A 19,336-nucleotide genomic window follows, 5' to 3' on the forward strand; every position below is an offset into this window, starting at 1 on the left:
AGGCTAACTTCTGACGAGCGGAGCGAGGTCCGTTGCCGGTAGCCCGCGGTACGATACGGATCGTTGACATCGCCTATATATACATCTTGTAAGCCACCGGCTAGGGTTTATCAGATTATAAGATAACCCACGACGTTTGTAAACACTCCCCGATATAGTGAAATTTTGCTGGCTGGCGTCCGTGGTTTTTCCCCTTCTGTGTTGGAAGGGGTTTTTCACGTTAAATCTTGTGTCTCCGCTGCGTTTATCTTTATCGTTCTTCGTTATTTGCTTGTCACTTTTATAACATTGCACATTAAAACATTCGCGATAGGATCTCTTTGATTGTTGTTTGAACCACAGAAAAAAAGATTTGCTTGCATCCATTAATTAAGAAGATAGTTTTTGACATGTGATCAAAAGAGAGAAAACAGAGGACAAGAGGAAATGAGGATGTAAAAAGGACTACTTTACTGGCATGATGGAGCTCAAGTGTTTTCTGTCCCCAATCACCCGCGAAGCTTTAAATCGTTCTTGATGGAAGCCAGGAGAATTGACGTCGGAGCTGATTTGTAGTGAAACACCCTCGCCTTGATCCCTCTCATTTAAGGTGCAACAAATAAAACTACCTAAAGCCATTTTTTACATAAGGATATGTGTAGCTCTATATTTTCCTTGCGTTAGTATGTACCATGGCCGCTCGAAGTGAAACGTTACGTATCTGAAAGCCTGTTATGTTATAGAAAGAAGCGCGCTCTACCGTTTATACTGAACATTATTATCCTTTTAAAAAACACTGAACATTATTAAAGAGAAAAAAAGGCACATCCGCTTATTCCATACACGTTTTCTCTCTGCAAACAATCCCAAAGGTAACCATTAGTGTGCCACATAGTGGTATGTTATAAAAATGCGTTTGCCACATTTCTCGTTAGTTGCTCCTCATGGGGAACTAAATTAGCCCCAAACCCATCTTACTTAGATGCCAAGAATCTATCTTTTATTCCTTAAAAACGTATCTAAAACATGCACCTCCTTTAGGAATACTTTTTGTGGTTGTATTATAGGGGTGACAAGGATTGAAGTTGGTAGACCGACAACACTCATCAAACATACCTACAAACCTCCGGTGGTTGTGTATTTTGGGGAGATACAATAAATAAAGGTATAAAGTTGCGAGCATTCTCGGTCGAACCATAACCAAGTATACAGTACTTACTAGTAAATTGCAATGGAGTTGTTACTCGTGTAGAAACATATACCATCATAATATATTTGCTTGCACTAGTTGTACGTTGGAGAACAATTTACTTAGGACCCATTTGGTAGCCTGCATGTTCCTTTTTTACATGGGTTGAGAAGCGAAACGATCTGTTTGGTTGCTTGAAAGGGCTCCGCGTTGTGGTCTAACTGGTTCTGCCTGGAGATAGGTCCAGGAGCAATGGCTGATACGGGTGTTTCCAGCCGGCTTGTCCCGTTGTCGTCACTCCTTTGCTCGATGGATTCAACCTATGCATGTAGACTCGCTTACACTCACTCTCCCTTACATTACTCCACACACCCTCTCTTCAAATCAACACAACCATACTTTGAATCAAAATAAGTTGTACATAAAAAAGATGCGTAACGATGATATGAATTAATTCCGACAATCGGTTTCGGGGTTTTGTCAGACGAAAATCTTCAATTTCGTGTATGAAGTTTTAAGCAAATTTTGCCAAATTCGTCGCACATGCTCAACCGTTTGAATTTCCTTTGAGGAGTAGGTTCACCTCACCACTCCGCATGACTTTCATGTTGACAAATTTTTGTTTTGGTGTAAATAGACGGATAGATAAATGACTCGCTAGTATACTGTAATCTGTACGTATGTGTGAGTATAATTTGGAATACTCTTCCTCAACTTATCGCTTGACATCTTCATGGATGGCGAGTGGTGATGTTAGGTGAGAAGTGAGAGGTGATAATCCATGGTGGTGGCGGCATGGTGATGTTATTCTTTGTGGTCGGCGATGTGGCGATGCTTATGACCGGCCTGACCGGCGGTGTCATGGTGGTATTTAGCTTCATGGTCGGCGACGTGGTGGTGTTCGTCTTTGTGGTCGGCAACGTGGTGATGCTTGTGACCGGCGGTGTCATGGTGGTGTTCGTCTTCGTGGTCGACGACATGTTGATGCTTGTGACGGGCGTGAATAGTGATGTCATGGTGGTGTTCGTCTTCGTGGTCGGGGACGTGGTGATGTTTGTGACCGGCGTGACTGGCGGTGTCATGGTGGTGTTCGTCTTCGTGGTCGATGACATGGTGATGCTTGTGACGGGTGTGAACGGCGGTATCATGGTGGTGTTCGTCTTTGTGGTCGGCGACTTGGTGATGCTTGTGACTGTCATGACCGACAGTGTCATGGTGGCCTTCGTCTTCGTGGTCGACGATGTGGTGATGCTTGTGACCGGTGTGAACGGCTGTTCCATGGTGCTCCTCATCTTTGTGGTCGGCGACATGCCCATGCTTGTGACCGGCGTGACCGGCGGTGTCGTGGTGGTCTTCGTCTTCGTGGTCGGCGATGTGGTGATGCTTGTGACCAGCGTGAATGGCGGTGCCATGGTGGTCTTCTTCTTAATGGTCGGCGACGTGCCCATGCTTGTGACCGGCAGTGTCATGGTGGTTTTCATCTTCGTGGTCGAAGACGTGGTGATGCTTGTGACCGGTGTGACCGGCGGTGCCATGGTGGTTGCTTGTTTCGTGGTCGGCGACGTGCTCATGCTTGTGATGGGTGAGGTAAGATCACAATGTTGCAATATAGGCGAGGCTAGGAAAAGCATGCGAGGAACCAAACAATGGAAGCTCGCTTCCCTACCCGGTGCAGAAATGAGCGGCCCGGGCGACCAAACAACATGACTTTTCTAGCCTATGGCCCGTCTCGAATACATAGGTCCTTTGTTCCCACTGACGCAGTAGTGCAAAATATTGGTCGAGACTACCAAATGGTCCCTTAGCTTCACACCCTCGGCGGAGAGGGGATATTCCGCAACTAGTTGTGGGTGCACCTTATTTTTTGTGACACTTTCACGTTTCCAAAAAATGTAAACTAAAATTCTGGATTTACATTATGTTGGATCTTATGCATCTGTGAAGTTTCATCCAAACATATGTCAATATGTGATCTGTGTAAAAAAAGACATATGTAAACAGTGTCACGTACTATTTACATATAATTTTTTTTTGTGTAGATCACATACTGTTATATTTTTAGATGAAACTTCAAAGATGCAGAATATACAACACAATGTATGCCCATAATTTTAGTTTGTATTTTTTGGAAACTTGGAAGTGTCATAAAAAATAGGATGCACCTGCAACCAGTACAAGAAAAGTTCACATCTGCAACGTCAAATTTTCGTCAGGTATAGGTCCCTTTTCTCGCCTATGAACCTAACCCAACAATCTGGCTTCTATGGTGCATACTGCATCAGGTAAGGGCCTACCACAGATTTTTTGGTATGTCGCGTTTGGGCGCTCTTTGGCCACGAAAAATCGGATCATTGCGAGTTTTCGGAGGTCATGACTGCTGACGTCATGCAAACCGACACGTGGCAGATGTCGTTAACTGTTCGTTCACGCCGTTAACCGGCTGAAAACCTGTGGTAGATGGTAGGCCCACACAAGGCCCGCCACGCCTTAAGCAGGTAGGCCCATTTAGTTGGCGGGCTGGGCCATGTGACTTAGTTTGACCGGTCGGTCCTAACTTCTCAGGTTGACTGGTCAAAATCTAAATGGGCCGGCCCACTAAGCACGTGGGCCAGGCCAAATGTCTTTGTTTGACCGGTCAACATGAAAACTAGGCGGGCCCACTAAGCAGGCCGGCCGGGCCGAATGTCCTCATTTGACCGGTCAACATGATAACTGGGCCAACCCAATAATCATGTGGGCCAGACCGAATGTCTTCGTTTGACCGGTCAACCATGCCGGCCCAATAAGCATGTGGGCCAGGCCGAATGTCTTCGTTTGACCTATCAACAACATAACTGGGCTAGCCCATTAAGTACCTGGGCCGGGCCTAATGTCTTTGTTTGACCAGTCAGCATGATAAATGAGCTGGCCCAATAAGTAAGTGAGGCCCACTTTAAAGTTAGCGGGCCGACCCAATAAGTAAGTGGGGTCCACTTTAAAGCAAGTGGGCTAGCCCAATAAGTAAGTGGGCCGGCCTAATAAATAAGTGGGGCCCACTTAAAGTAAGTGCGCCGAACCAGTAAGTAAGTGGTAGGGCCCTAGTCGTTTGACTAGTCAACTTCCATTCTGGGCCGACCCAGTTAGGATTATTAGAAGGCCCATTAAATTTCATGGGCCTGCGAAACTAATTACAAAAGCCAATTATAGTTAAAAGCTGATATCAATGATACACCCAAGTAAAGACACACTGTAGCATTGTGTCCAATTCATTTAAACAAATAAAATAATAAGGAAAATTACAAGGTAATTAATGTGCCCAAATAAAAAAATTACATATAATCATGAAGGGCTTCTATTAGCATCATCAATACCACGCTGATATTTGGCAATCGCGTTGATTGAATCATGTGTACTCTTTTTCAAGATATCAACTACAGATCTTAGAGCAGCAACACCGGCCATGTCTTTCATGCAGTACAACATTGAGATATTTACTATTTTAAAGGAATTGTCTAGGTTGACCGCTATGTGAGAATGCATCATAAGAAAGGTCAGAACTTTTTGGGGTCCTCTCTTCTGATGAGGATTGCTTCATTACAATTGCATTCGGGATAATATTGCAAAAAGAATTAAATGATGAACTATGCAAACATGTATTAAGAATTTTCGATACCAGATAGTCACAAGTAGCAGAAATAAGGACAAGATAATGTATGAAACATGTACTAAGCACAGACTTACATTATATCATTGCATAGGCTCACGACGGATCTTTTTTTGCCCTCTATCTTTTACTGAGGAATGCTTCATTACAACTGCATTCTACTAATATTGCAAACATAGTTACAACACTAAACTATTCAAGCATGTATTATGCAATGTAGATATAAGATAATAGCAAGTTGCAGAAATAAGCACATGATAATGTATGGAACATTTACTAAGCATAGACTTACATTATAATGTTGCACATGCTCGTTACAGATCTTTTTTTGCGCCTATGTTCTAACGATGACTGCTTCATTACAAGTGCATTCTAGTAATATTGCAAACATATTTACAATAATGAACCATTCAAACATGTATTATGCAATGTAGAGATCATATAACAACATGTAGCAGAAATAAGCACAAGATAAGATATGAAACATGTACTAAGCACATACTGGCTTGTTGCAGCTCCTTCTCTTGCGTGCACTAGTCGTGGTCAATATGCCTATCATTTTAGACTCAACCATTAGGTGAAATGCTAATCCTCCTGCTCCATTGTCCTTAATCTGTGTTTAGATATCACATTTAAGACCAAGTCAGCTGATTTCAAATAACAAAAAACATGAGCTACCAAATGAATACGCTAATATTTACCAGATATCAGATTGAAACCAACTAGATGTTTCTTTGCATGAGATAAGAATTTTAGATATTCAGATTTAGAGTAGGGAATGAATATAACTATAATGCCAAGGTTTTCCACTTAACTTAAACTGGCATTAAGAATGACCAGATGTCAGGTTCAAAGCACCTTCACAGTTGCTCCTAGACAAGCATATCAAGTAGGCAGAAACATAGTAATGCGTGAATGGCATAGCTATGGCAGGGTTTTAAGTATTAATCTCTAGCAGAAGGAACAGTGCATACATGTTATAGATGATAACAGAAATAAACTACCAAAATTACCAACCAAGAACTCAGATTCCAACCTTCCCTGGCGTCATTGCTATTAATGTTGGATGTTCTAATAAGCGGTTCGCACGATCAATCCCTAGGAATAATAACATTGGCAAGTTAGTCTACGATAATACAAAGACCAGACATGCATGCAACAATAACTATACAAGTTGTGTGACAAGAGCATTCATGGAAAAATAGCTATAAGCTAATGATGTGGTATAAGAGCAAGCAGATTGGAAATGCACATAGCATGATTATAAAAGCAGTGTGACAATAGCAGGCAGGAGAAAACAACTAGCAGCTAGCGGTGAGCTAATTACGTGGTATAAGAGCAACCAGATTGGAAATACCCATATCATGACTATAAAAGCAGTGCGACAATAGAAGGCAGTAAAAATAGCTGGCATCAAATGGAGGGGTATATGGCTATCAATATGTGGATGCACACAGGTGTCAGTAGAATGAAAAGGATGGTAGCGACCGGATAATGCTTTTGTACAATATTAAAACAAACTTCATTAGAACCAACACATCAAGAAAGTTAATGGCATATGAGATCTGCAAATAACTATACAAAACATGACTAAAGAAACACCGTGATCAAACACGACAGAGTACTTACCAAGCAGCGACGGGGTGGACGGGGGCGACAGCTTGCATTCCAGCGGCGGCGAACGCGGGAGACGATGATTCAACCCTGTTTCAGGAGAAGCGGGCGTTGGTGAAACAGATCTGGTTGGCTGGCAAGGGCTTCAGTGAAGTTGATACAGCCGCTGCGTCGAGGTAGTCGCTGGAATAGATCGGCTGATGTGGAGGGGCCCGCGGTGAAGTAGATCCGGTTCCGTTGGAAAGGGTCTGGTGCGTCGACAGGAAAGGCGTTGATTGCTACAATTGTGGATGATGTATGAAGCAGATCCGTCGGTGGCGAGGGCAGTGAGGGAGCAGATCTGGTGGGTGGACAACCATCATGATCAAGGCTACTTTGTGGAGGAGTATGCAGGTGGCGAAGCAGATCTAGTACTGTGGAGAGTCGGAGCTTTAGCGTGTGAGAGTATTTTTGAGAAAATGGGGCGAATGGTGGGTTGGTGTGGGCCTATGGGGAGGGTTGGGAATCTAAGCAAGACATTTCTTGTTACCGAATTTGCCCTCCATGGTCAGAGGGTTGTAGCTTCCAGTCTAGGGTTAAAAGGGTAAAATTGGTCACGGGATTTTTGAATTGATGTGGTGGGATGCTTGGGCGTGCGGCCGAAATTTTGAGTTTCAAGCTACGAGCAGAACGACAACAATAATGTTCTTCCCCAGGGAGCTCTCATTTCTTCCTCTTCTCTCTCTCTCCAACCCCTTTAGAGTCTCTCCCACGCCCCCGGCTCCTCTCCCCCGACGGCCTTGCCAGCCGAAGACGACAGCGGAGAGGGGGACGACTTCTCTCTGTATATCATACACCCTCCAATCTAAATTAATTGATTCAACTTTTCCTAGACGTGTATGTATTTAGAGTAAAAAACATGTCTAGATACATCCATATTTAGATAAGCAAGTTAAATCAATTAATTTGGATCTAAGGGAGTAGTAGTTGTTGTAAGCTTAGATCTAGTGTTTCCCATGTGGAGAATGGCGTGATGCAGTCGGGGATATCATCATCAGAGCTCATGAGCAGCGGCCGGTGGCTGGTGGTGGTCTTTATTCTTTGTCTGCGGCGCTCCAGAGGATGGAGTCGGATGTTGCTGGCGATGCTATCACTGCATCCCCTTTCCCTCCCCCAATAAAGCTCGGTTGCAGCTCAGATCTGGCGGATCTTGGCGGCCAAACCCCGATCTGCTGCCATCAAGGTGATGGCTCAATCAGTGAGGTTTGCTTTGGTTAGTGCTTCAGATCTGGCCGATGGGGAAGTCAAGCTGCGGATGTTCCTAGGATTTCACAAGCTCGGGATATAGGACGACCCTGTCATCCGTCTTGCCCGTGCACATCTTGGCCGTTCAGCGGCCCTCCTTAGAGCCAATATGCCGTTGCGGAGGCCCTTCTTTTTTTTCGTCCTGGTGACTACCGACGACATTGTTCCAAGTGGTGCGTCCCCGACGACGGAGTTGCTGGCCAGGATGTGGAGCAGACCTCCGATGTGTGGTCGAGAAGGACTCGATGGCTATTCTTCTATATGTTTTGGGGTCTATTTTGTAAAGTTGCAGGTCCTATTAGTTATTATCTAGTTCTTTTGGACCTCTATATAATTTTTTGGACTAGTTTCCATTGGCACCGACAAACTTGAATTTTGACAAGTTCACGGGAAAAAAATCCCTTCACACATATGGCCTGTCATGTATGAACATTATTGGGATTTAAACTATATGTAACGGCCAACACTTGCGCAAGGGGGTCCTCTAGTGTGCACTAATTTTCATTAGCATCGGTAAATTCGAATCTTGACAAGTTCTCGGAAAAAAATTGATTCACATATGGCCTATCATGTATGAACATTATTGGGATTCAAACTATACATAGATGGCCAATACTTGCGCAAGGGGGTCCTCTAACATTCACTAGTTTCCATTAGCACTGACAAATTTGAATCTTGGCAAGTTCTGAAAAAATTGCTTCACACATATGGCCTATCATGTATGAACATTAGTGGGATTCAAACTATATATAGAGGGCCAACACTTGCGAAAGGGTGGGGGGTCCTCTAATTAATGTGCACTAGCTAGATTCCATTAGCACGGATAAACTTGAATTTTGACAAGTTCTCAAAAAAACTTGCTTCACAATATAATATGGCCTACAACATGTGTATAAACATTCTTGTGATTCAATCTATAGATGGTGGAAAACACACTTGCGCAAGGGTCGGGATCCTCTAATGTGTGCAGTAGTAGTTTCGATTAGCATCGATAAAGTTGTATTTAATTTTGAAAGTTCTCAAAAAAACTTGCATATGGCCTATCATGTGTATGAACATTCATGGGATTCAAACTAGATGTCCAACAATTGTGCAACAAGGTGGGTCGTCCATAAATATGTGCACTAGTGTACATTTAGCACATATAAACTTGAATATATATTTCGATGAGTTCTCGAAAAAACTTGCTTCCCGATATATGGCCTGTAGCAATATATATACCATGTGTATATGAACATTCTTTGGGGTTTAAGTTAAACTATATAGATGGCCAACACATGCACAAATTACAAGGGATCCTCTAATATTAATTAATGCATATGCATGCACTAGCTAGCTACGTACTTTAGAGTAATTAGCATCGATAAACTTGAATTTTGACAAGTTCTCAAAAAAACTTGATTCACGATATATATATGGCCTTGATCTATATATCATGAATGAACATTCTTATGATTCAAATAATATGGCCAACCCCTGCATATATGCGCATATGTAAATGGGTCGGGTCCTCTAATTAATGTATATGAGCTAGCGCTAGTTTTCATTAATTAGCACCGATAAACTTGAATTTTGACAAGTGTTCTCTCAAGAATGAATATTAATTAATTCTTGGGATTCAAGCTAGCTAGCTAGGCCACCGACACTTACGTGTCAACCCTAAACCCTAATAAACCCTAACCCCTAAACCATAATTGAACCCTAAACCCTATAGTTAGGCCAACAACACTTAGTTGCGCATCAAGCAGGCCGAGTGTCCTTTAAATGTGCACTAGCTAGTTTCTGTTAACCCTAAACCCTAAACCATATATATATATATAACCAACACTAGCTAATTAAACACTAATTAAAATGCATAACCCATGGCTAATAACCCAATCTAGCTAATAAAACCCTACTATATAACTAGTAAACCCTAGATTAACCCCAATTAATATATATATGGCCTATATCATGTATGTACATTATTGGGATTCATTAATTATATAATTAGCATAGATAAATTTATTAACTTGAATTTTGACAAGTTCTCGATTGAAAACAAACTTTAATTTGCCTCACAATATATATATATACACAATTAATATGCATGCATGGCCTACCATGCATGCATATATATATGTATATATGAACATTCTTGGGGATTTCAATCTCTCTCTAGCTCTCTCTCTCTATATATATTTATCGATAGTGGCCAACAATACACATGCAATTTATGCGCAAAGGCGGGTGCCTCTAATAATGTGTGCGCACTCGATCGATCTAGTTTTGATTAATTATATATAGCACACAAATAAAGAAATTTATTTTAATTCACAACAAGTTCTAAAAAAATTGCTTCGCCATGCCATGCACATCAAGCAGCGGCGATACTGCTTCGCCATGGGCAAACCGAAGTGGTGAATCGAAGCCTTTCCACACTACTCCGCGTCCTTGTCAAGAAGAATTTGAAGTCATGGGAAGATTGCATCCCGCATGCGGAGTTTTCCTACAACCGCGCAAAGCACTCTACAACAACGAGAAGCCCATTCATGGTTGTCTACGGGTTTGAACCACCTACGGCGATTGACCTCCTTCCTCTTCCACTACACGAGCAAGTAAACATGAACATCGACAAGCGAGCACAATACATGAAGAAGCTACATGAAGATACAAGGGCAACAATCGAGCAACAAGTTCTTCGTCAAGCAACACGCCTCAACATGAAGAAAAAGGCACGGATCTTCAACGAAGGGGACCTAGTGTGGATACATCTTCGCAAGGACCATTTCCCTCAAGAAAGAAACTCCAAGCTTAAGCCCCGAGGCGATGGTCCCTTCAAGGTCCTCAAGCGAATCAACGACAACGCCTACGTCATCGACATACCAACATCCAAGTACTTGGTGAGCAACACATTCAATGTGTCCGACCTCTCACCATACCATGAAGATGACGAGACGTTAGAGTCGAGGACGACTCTTTCCCAAGGGGGGGAGATGATGCAGCCCTACCCAAGGTCGATACTACATCAAGACCGACAAGCCCTCCTCGTGGTCCAATGACACGAGCTCGAGCCCAAGCCCTACACCAAGAGGTGAATTCGCTCCTCTCCACGTATGCTTTTGACACGCCTTTGGATGGCCTGCTACTTCATGCCAATACCCTATGTTCAATCAGGTACATCGACCAAGAAGCGAGCCATGGAGACCAAGCCAATGGAGAGAGAGCTGGAAATGATGAAGATGGAGCTACAACGCCCAGGCCGGAACTTCCGCCCCCCCAGGACCGGAACTTCCGGCCAGATGCCCTCAAGATGCCTTCCAGCGCCCAGGGAAAAGGATCCAGCCGGAAATTCCGCCCCAGAGGACCGGAACTTCCGCCCGCAGGAACTTCCGCCCAAGTTCCGCCCAAGTTCCGAAAGTCCGCGAAAACCATACTGGATGTTACTACGGGACAATGGCGGAATTCCGGAACAAGGCCGGAACTTGGCCGGAACTTCCGCCCCGACCGGAACTTCCGCCCAAGATGACCGGAACTTCCGCCCCATCGAACTTCAGCACAACATCACTTTTCAGCGTGTAACTTACCCCTTCGCCCCCACCTATAAATAGCCTTGTTGGCTCAGATCTGAGATTAGACTTGATGTGAAATTAAACCTGAGCTTAGCTCACCCTTGTGGGAACCCTACCTAGATCTTTGATCTTGTACCCACCCGGGCTCCTTATCGACTCGTGAAGATCTCTTTGGTGACTTCTACCGTTTGTTTGATCTTTTGCTTGCACTTCTACCTATTTGGTCTTTTGCTTGCACTTCTATCAACCTTCCGGTCTTTTCACCCTTCTAGATCTTGCGAGTTTCGATTTGTCGATCTCTTTGCGGGACTTCTACCGGAAGGTCTTTTCTCGCAACCTCTATCGAGTTGGTGGTTCGGGCCAACGAGGGAAAACCGATTTGTGTGCGTGTGTGTGTGTTGTATCCCCACGATTCCCCTACGTGTTCTTCGTGTTCATCGCGTTCATCCACCTCCCCCCCACGAATTCCACCCAAATCCGTGAAGATCGGGCATATCCTTGGGCTTAGCCCTTATCACTTAGACTAGTAACATGACATATGTTACTAGTCTAAGTTACTCTCCACTATGAGCAGCCTAACAAGTACATCAGAACATTGAAGTTGATAACTTAAATTTCAATTCATTGAACAATTTTTTTTTCTTGGCATGAAACTGACAAGAACCAACACATGTCTTCAAACACTACATAGATGTATTCCTCTAAATTCTGAGACCAATCCAAACGGTGGAAATTGACTCTAAATTCCAGATTCCGTGATTCCAAGACCAATTCCTTACATTCAAACACAGTGTAAAAGGAAAACAACAGTTCATTTCATTTGGAAACAACGTACACATGGACGAGTCGTACATACAAATTAAAATGGAAGCAAGAAATCGCAGCAAAACACACGGGCTACTTGAATCGACGAATAATAATTAACCTGCAGAAACAATCAGACTGAAAAGGTTCACTGATCAAGCAGACCACTGCACTAGCGCACGACAGGATCCTTCATCAGTTGCGGTTGACCCTCCTGCAGTTGCTCCTGATCTCGCCCTTTCCGCCGGTGAGCGGCGAGACGTTGCCCATCTTGACCATGGACCGCGCGAAGTGCTGGAAGAAGATGGCCTGGTTGGAGGCGTAGAGCTTGACGAGCCCGGCCGTGGCGGGGCTGCCGGTGAGCAGCACCTCGTCAGAGCTGAGCAGGCCCTGGCGCAGCAGCAGGTTCTTGTAGTACTGGTTGTCGAACTTGAAGGGCGTAACGTGGTCCAGGAAGAAGAGGTTCTGGTCGCCGCCGGAGCGCGGGCACCCCGGGCGCAGTATCGCCGCCGCCGCCGGGTCCAGGGTGAAGTCCGGGAGGCCGTTGCCCGTCTGGTTGTACAGCCGCTGCCGGAAGCTCGTGCACCGTGCGTTGCCGATGGTGTGGCTACCTGTAAATTAGAAGCAGGGATCGGTCGTCAGTTCAGGATAAGATTCATTCTTACTTAATTACGGGAGCATTGGTTGGTCTCGCAATTTTGCAGTGTGCAGGGGAAGATGTGATGTGCTAGTACAGTCGGGTACGTTGATGCATGAATCCCGCGACCTGACTAGTGAAGAACCTAGGTTTCGTACCAATCATGAGCAGCGACCTCACCTAGATAGCTTAGAACCAGCACTCATATAGTACATGTCTGGTAGCGCAATTTAAACGATCGGTCGCTTGTCACGTATTACTACAACTGCACGCATTAACATTGTCGGTACATGTACATATATACTCTGTGAGGCGCCCTATCCATGCATCCATCCTAGTGCACGAGCTGTTCATTATTGCCCTGCACGCTGATTTGAACGAACGGTTGATGTAACGATGATGTGCCAATGTGACTTGTTGTGTAGTAGACGTACCGAGGAGGGCGACGAGGTCGACGATGTCAAGGCGTTGGAGCTTGAACTTGGTGATGATGGTGGGGAGGGTGTTGTTGGGGGCAGGGATGTCGTTGTTGGAGCCCTGGATGCTGGCGCCCAGAGAGTCCCTCCTGCCCAGCGGCACGATCCACCCTGGTCCTCCGGTCTGCACAAGGTTGCGAAAAATCTCAATCTCATGTGAAAAGATTTCCAGAGTAGAAAATATTCAGATTGGATTGTCTGAAACAAAACGTAGCAGTTAAAGTTTTCATCTTATATTTACTAGTAGCCAGTCTCTCTCTGGGCGAGCCTAGGTTAACAGACTGAACTTAGCACGAGATAAGACAACACTACTAAAAATGCTCGTTTTTCGGTAAAGGAGCTGAACTGAACAATAGGATAAGCGTGTTTTACCAAAAAAAAAAAGTTACCGTCAAACCGTTGGCTAACTATAGTCCGAACGATGCTGCACATCATTTTCTACTGTTTCATGAACTAACTTTAGCAGGTTAATTTGTTACCTGTTTTCGTAAAACCAACTTTAGTATCTAGAGTAGGTTTGTTACTCGGTATGTGTAGTCAAGAAAACACAGGCCGGCCGGGTGCTGTGCAGCTTTTACCCTGTTCTTGTTCCGTCGACATGGGATGCCATGCCATATTGTTACTTTGCACTGATGAGGTAGCTTTGCTGGCCACTGCTTTACCGAGCAATGTGCTCCCGTTTTGTTTTATTGGTGAATTCTTTCTTTTACCATGTGTTTCGTACGTGTGGCACAAAATTCATTTACCATGCCAACATCACTCGTGCGTATAGCTTGGCAGATAATACAGATGAACAATGTTCTGGATGTGACAGAAAAGAATGGACGGTTAGGAGCGTTTGCAACCAAATCGCTGGTGCTTGGCTTGACGACTAGCCAGCAGAATCGGATTCCTGCGGCGCTGGAAGCAAGCACTAGCAGATCATAGAATAATAAGCAAAGAGCAAATGTATAGGTACCACGACGGTGGAGTCGCGGGCGGCGAGGGCGAGGACGTCGGCGCAGGAGACGGTGCGCGGGCAGGCGGCCTCCAGCGCGGCCTTAATCTCGTCCACCACCTCGAACCCTCTCGCCGAGTCCTTGTTCGGGATCGACCGCTTCTCGCTCGTTACGGACGCGCTGCTGTCCAGCAGGATCGACGCGTCGCAGCCCTGCAGGTAATTACTCCGGTCAGTCCATGTATCCGGCAATGCACACGAGCACGCACGCACCTCTGCATGCGACGTACCTTGACGAAGCAGTCGTGGAAGTGGAGGCGGAGGAGGGAGGCAGCCATGCGCGGTTCACGGTAGTGCGCCTTGCCGACGATGGACGCCACGATCTGCTGCGCCTGCGGGCACGAGTGGTCGTAGAAGTGGGGGTCCAGCTGACCGCCCCAAGGAAACGCAGAGGAGACGGAGAAGAGGAGGGAGGCGACCAAGGCGACGGCAAACATCGCCATTGCTGATCACAAATGCCAAGCAAACACTGGGACTAGATAGCCGTAGTTGCTTCGTGTTGCAGTGATCGATGGTGGTGGTGAGATGTATATGCAGCCGGCGGGCGGGTTTATATAACGGAGGCTTGGCGCTTGGGGAGGTAATTAGCTAGGCTCAGAGCATTGCCTTGCTTAGATAGCTTGAACAACATGAGGGCATGCATGCGCGTTAATTATTGGGGAAACATACTCTGTGGGGGCGTTAACAAATTAACAAAAGGGTTGCTAGCTCATGGCAACTTCTTAGCTAGTTCTTTTTCACTTTAATTAAGCTGCCATACTACTACTTCATCATCAAGGAAAAATTATATATCATTGCTTCAGCGGCTGTAGGTATACGGTTGGCCCTTCTAGCTAGCTAGGTGTAGTTGATCTGCTAGATCTTTTGTTGTGCAATAACGCTGTATGGGCTCTCAAGGCGCCAAATACCTTTAATTTGTTTTCCCGCCGCCAGGTTTGGTATATAATTCTATGTACAAGCATCTGCTTTCTGTAAATTCGATATGTGCATGGATGTAAAGCGGAAAGGGCTAATCCAAAGGCACACACCAAAAAGAAAAGAGACAAAGCTATAGCCACGAACTAGCTAGCTAGAGTCTATAGCATTGCCGTGTCCGGTAACACCCATATTTCTAGTATGTAGCAATCATGCAGCTCTTGTGCTACTTCTTTGCTCGTGTCCTTTGACGAAAGCCAACCACGCTGAGGTAGCACTTAGCATACCTTCATTTTTTCAATTATTAGGCAGATTACAAAATAGAGGTAACCATGGCCGAGCTCTTATTCAGTTGTTGTGACTAGATACATTTTTCTCCCTCCCGTGCCGCCCCTGCTTGGGCGACACCGGAGGCTCCCACTGAAACCCTAGCCACCACATCCTCATGCCGCACCCCTGGCCGCTTCCGCGGCCGGTGGCGGCGCCCCCATCTCGCCAAAACAATAGAGGGATAAGGATGCATGCAACGGCGGTGAGGCGGATCGGCGACTCATGGCGGCGAGTGCGCGCGGTTGGCAGCGCGTGGAGGTGGAGGTGTCGTGGTTGCGGCGCTAGTGCGGATATACTAAGATATCCTCAGTGGCGCGGGTATGCTGCTGCCATGGCAGGCGGCTGCTGCAGTGGGTCTTGCTTGGATCCGATCTAGGCCTGCGGCTGCGGCAACAGCTACGTGCTTTGATCCTCTCGGGTTGCTTCGGTGGCAGGCATCTTCTCCTCTACTTCTAGTTGGTGGCGTGCGCCTACTAGCTTGGATCGAATAAAGAAGGCGGTCCTAGGATTTCTCTCACATCAAGACGAAGATCTACCTGATGCATGTCTTCATTGATCTAATTAGAGGGGGCGTGTTCCGGAAGGCTCCATCGGCGAACTCCATTGTACGATTCATGTCTGGAAATTGCTCGATCGGGTGAAATTCGATCGTGCACACCCGCGTTTTACTCTGACCGTTTGGGTTTAGAGGGATCGCTCCGAAACTCTGTTAGCTGTTCATATCACGGAGTACATTCTATTTATATGGTGCCGACGGAGAATGTCATGGATGCCAAGATCTGAGGACTAGAAAGGGTGGTCCAAATGAGGGTGGAGATGAGGAATATGCTCGGTGATTCGTGAATTGGAGCAGTGACATGCAAGTGGAAGCGATTGCACATGAGAAATTTGTAATCTTATCTTCAGGGTGAAAATACAATGTCTGACATTAATTGGTTGTGTCTAGCATTATCTTTGTTGAAGGCAATGTTTTGAGAGTGAGGACTTTCTTTAGGGTGAAAACCTTAGATTGAGCAACGATGACGCTTGTGCATTGTTTCCTTCTTGGAGGCGTCTCTTATGGAGAAGCCGAAATTTTGGTGTTGTCTTGGTGGGGTTAGTACTGATGTTTCAGGGAATGGATCAATGTAGCGATATACGATATGGGTATCTTGTATGGCTAGCCAATGAAAACTAGACCAACACCAATAGACAACACCTTCAAGAAGGTAACAACACAAGTTCATTGTCGCTAAGCCCATCCTATAAGGCCAAGGCATGGGTTTTCACGCCAGATATGAAGCGGTTTTTGCCAACTTCACCTTAAACGAGCTTAGTTGGTGTTACTCTATTGCCATATTTTTTACATCCTTCAGAAAATTCAGGTAAAAATGGACAAAAATGGCTCTTTTTGAAAACTTAAGTACAAAATGAACTTGATGTGTAAAATTTTCACAAAAATGGCCTCTTTGTATGATACCTTGAGTTAGGGCACATGTTAGATAGCATGATGCTATGGGGCGACATGCTCGATAGCATGATGCCCTGGCCAGGGGAGGCATGATGTGTTGTGCGTCAATTGTCTCAACCGCGCCATGCTATCTAACATGACGCCCCAGGGTCAGAGCGTCATCCGGGAATCATGCAAAGATACCATTTTGTAATAAAAAACAGATCGAGTGTTTTTTTACTAAATAGGAGTATTTAGGAAAAATAAAGCCCTTTTTTGCGATTTTCATGCAATCCATATTAATCCACCTAGGCTTCCCCGTGTAACAGTTTGATCCACACACGCACTCCTAGTTTTTTTTCCTGGAAAACAGGATTACCTGACATCGCCATCAGCTGAACAAAATCAATTCGGAAAGTACACCACATAATCTCATCAGATGATTACTGAATTACTTGAGCTAGTAAAACTTCAGTAGTATTATTTTTATTATCTGTTTATACGATTTATGTGTCTAGTTCTACTAGTTTTTCTGTGTGTATTCTGTCCTAGCACTTCCGCATTTTTTTCGTTTAGGAAGAGTGAACTTAATTGTAGGAGGAATTAGTTTCCAAAATAGATTACGTCTAGGAAGTCGATACTCTCATATTGCATTTTATATTGTGATCCAAATTCATATACTAAAGGAAGGCTAACTTCTGACGAGCGGAGCGAGGTCCGTTGCCGGTAGCCCGCGGTACGATACGGATCGTTGACATCGCCTATATATACATCTTGTAAGCCACCGGCTAGGGTTTATCAGATTATAAGATAACCCACGACGTTTGTAAACACTCCCCGATATAGTGAAGTTTTGCTGGCTGGCGTCCGTGGTTTTTCCCCTTCTGTGTTGGAAGGGGTTTTTCACGTTAAATCTTGTGTCTCCGCTGCGTTTATCTTTATCGTTCTTCGTTATTTGCTTGTCACTTTTATAACATTGCACATTAAAACATTCGCGATAGGATCTCTTTGATTGTTGTTTGAACCACAGAAAAAAAGATTTGCTTGCATCCATTAATTAAGAAGATAGTTTTTGACATGGGATCAAAAGAGAGAAAACAGAGGACAAGAGGAAATGAGGATGTAAAAAGGACTACTTTACTGGCATGATGGAGCTCAAGTGTTTTCTGTCCCCAATCACCCGCGAAGCTTTGAATCGTTCTTGATGGAAGCCAGGAGAATTGACGTCGGAGCTGATTTGTAGTGAAACACCCTCGCCTTGATCCCTCTCATTTAAGGTGCAACAAATAAAACTACCTAAAGCCATTTTTTACATAAGGATATGTGTAGCTCTATATTTTCCTTGCGTTAGTATGTACCATGGCCGCTCGAAGTGAAACGTTACGTATCTGAAAGCCTGTTATGTTATAGAAAGAAGCGCGCTCTACCGTTTATACTGAACATTATTATCCTTTTAAAAAACACTGAACATTATTAAAGAGAAAAAAAGGCACATCCGCTTATTCCATACACGTTTTCTCTCTGCAAACAATCCCAAAGGTAACCATTAGTGTGCCACATAGCGGTGTGTTATAAAAATGCGTTTGCCACATTTCTCGTTAGTTGCTCCTCATGGTGAACTAAATTAGCCCCAAACCCATCTTACTTAGATGCCAAGAATCTATCTTTTATTCCTTAAAAACGTATCTAAAACATGCACCTCCTTTAGGAATACTTTTTGTGGTTGTATTATAGGGGTGACAAGGATTGAAGTTGGTAGACCGACAACACTCATCAAACATACCTACAAACCTCCGGTGGTTGTGTATTTTGGGGAGATACAATAAATAAAGGTATAAAGTTGCGAGCATTCTCGGTCGAACCATAACCAAGTATACAGTACTTACTAGTAAATTGCAATGGAGTTGTTACTCGTGTAGAAACATATACCATCATAATATATTTGCTTGCACTAGTTGTACGTTGGAGAACAATTTACTTAGGACCCATTTGATAGCCTGCATGTTCCTTTTTTACATGGGTTGAGAAGCGAAACGATCTGTTTGGTTGCTTGAAAGGGCTCCGCGTTGTGGTCTAACTGGTTCTGCCTGGAGATAGGTCCAGGAGCAATGGCTGATACGGGTGTTTCCAGCCGGCTTGTCCCGTTGTCGTCACTCCTTTGCTCGATGGATGCAACCTATGCATGTAGACTCGCTTACACTCACTCTCCCTTACATTACTCCACACACCCTCTCTTCAAATCAACACAACCATACTTTGAATCAAAATAAGTTGTACATAAAAAAGATGCGTAACGATGATATGAATTAATTCCGACAATCGGTTTCGGGTTTTGTCAGACGAAAATCTTCAATTTCGTGTATGAAGTTTTAAGCAAATTTTGCCAAATTCGTCGCACATGCTCAACCGTTTGAATTTCCTTTGAGGAGTAGGTTCACCTCACCACTCCGCATGACTTTCATGTTGACAAATTTTTGTTTTGGTGTAA

At 44.6% G+C, this 19,336-nt stretch overlaps 1 protein-coding gene across 1 annotated transcript; it reads right to left on the reverse strand.

Moving 5' to 3' along the window:
• Positions 1-12,053: 12,053 nt before the first annotated feature.
• On the reverse strand, positions 12,054-14,830 carry LOC127327070 (peroxidase 72-like). The gene is made up of 4 exons (XM_071828226.1): positions 14,405-14,830; positions 14,136-14,327; positions 13,136-13,301; positions 12,054-12,675 (listed from the first exon to the last, which is right to left on the reverse strand). The coding sequence occupies exons 1-4, from the start codon at positions 14,615-14,617 to the stop codon at positions 12,260-12,262; spliced, it is 987 nt and encodes a 328-aa protein (XP_071684327.1). The 5' UTR covers positions 14,618-14,830; the 3' UTR covers positions 12,054-12,259.
• Positions 14,831-19,336: the final 4,506 nt, after the last annotated feature.

This window comes from Lolium perenne, chromosome 3 (assembly GCF_019359855.2).
Source record: "Lolium perenne isolate Kyuss_39 chromosome 3, Kyuss_2.0, whole genome shotgun sequence".
Classification (NCBI taxonomy): domain Eukaryota; kingdom Viridiplantae; phylum Streptophyta; class Magnoliopsida; order Poales; family Poaceae; genus Lolium; species Lolium perenne.

What these genes read in the sequence shown, in the direction of transcription:
- LOC127327070 (XM_071828226.1), bottom strand. Translation starts at nt 14,617, where the DNA reads ATGGCGATGTTTGCCGTCGCCTTGGTCGCCTCCCTCCTCTTCTCCGTC. An exon ending in TCCACGACTGCTTCGTCAAG is followed by an intron (nt 14,328 to 14,404) that starts GTACGTCGCATG and finishes AATTACCTGCAG; the next exon opens with GGCTGCGACGCGTCGATCCT. An exon ending in CGACCTCGTCGCCCTCCTCG is followed by an intron (nt 12,676 to 13,135) that starts GTACGTCTACTA and finishes TCTAATTTACAG; the next exon opens with GTAGCCACACCATCGGCAAC.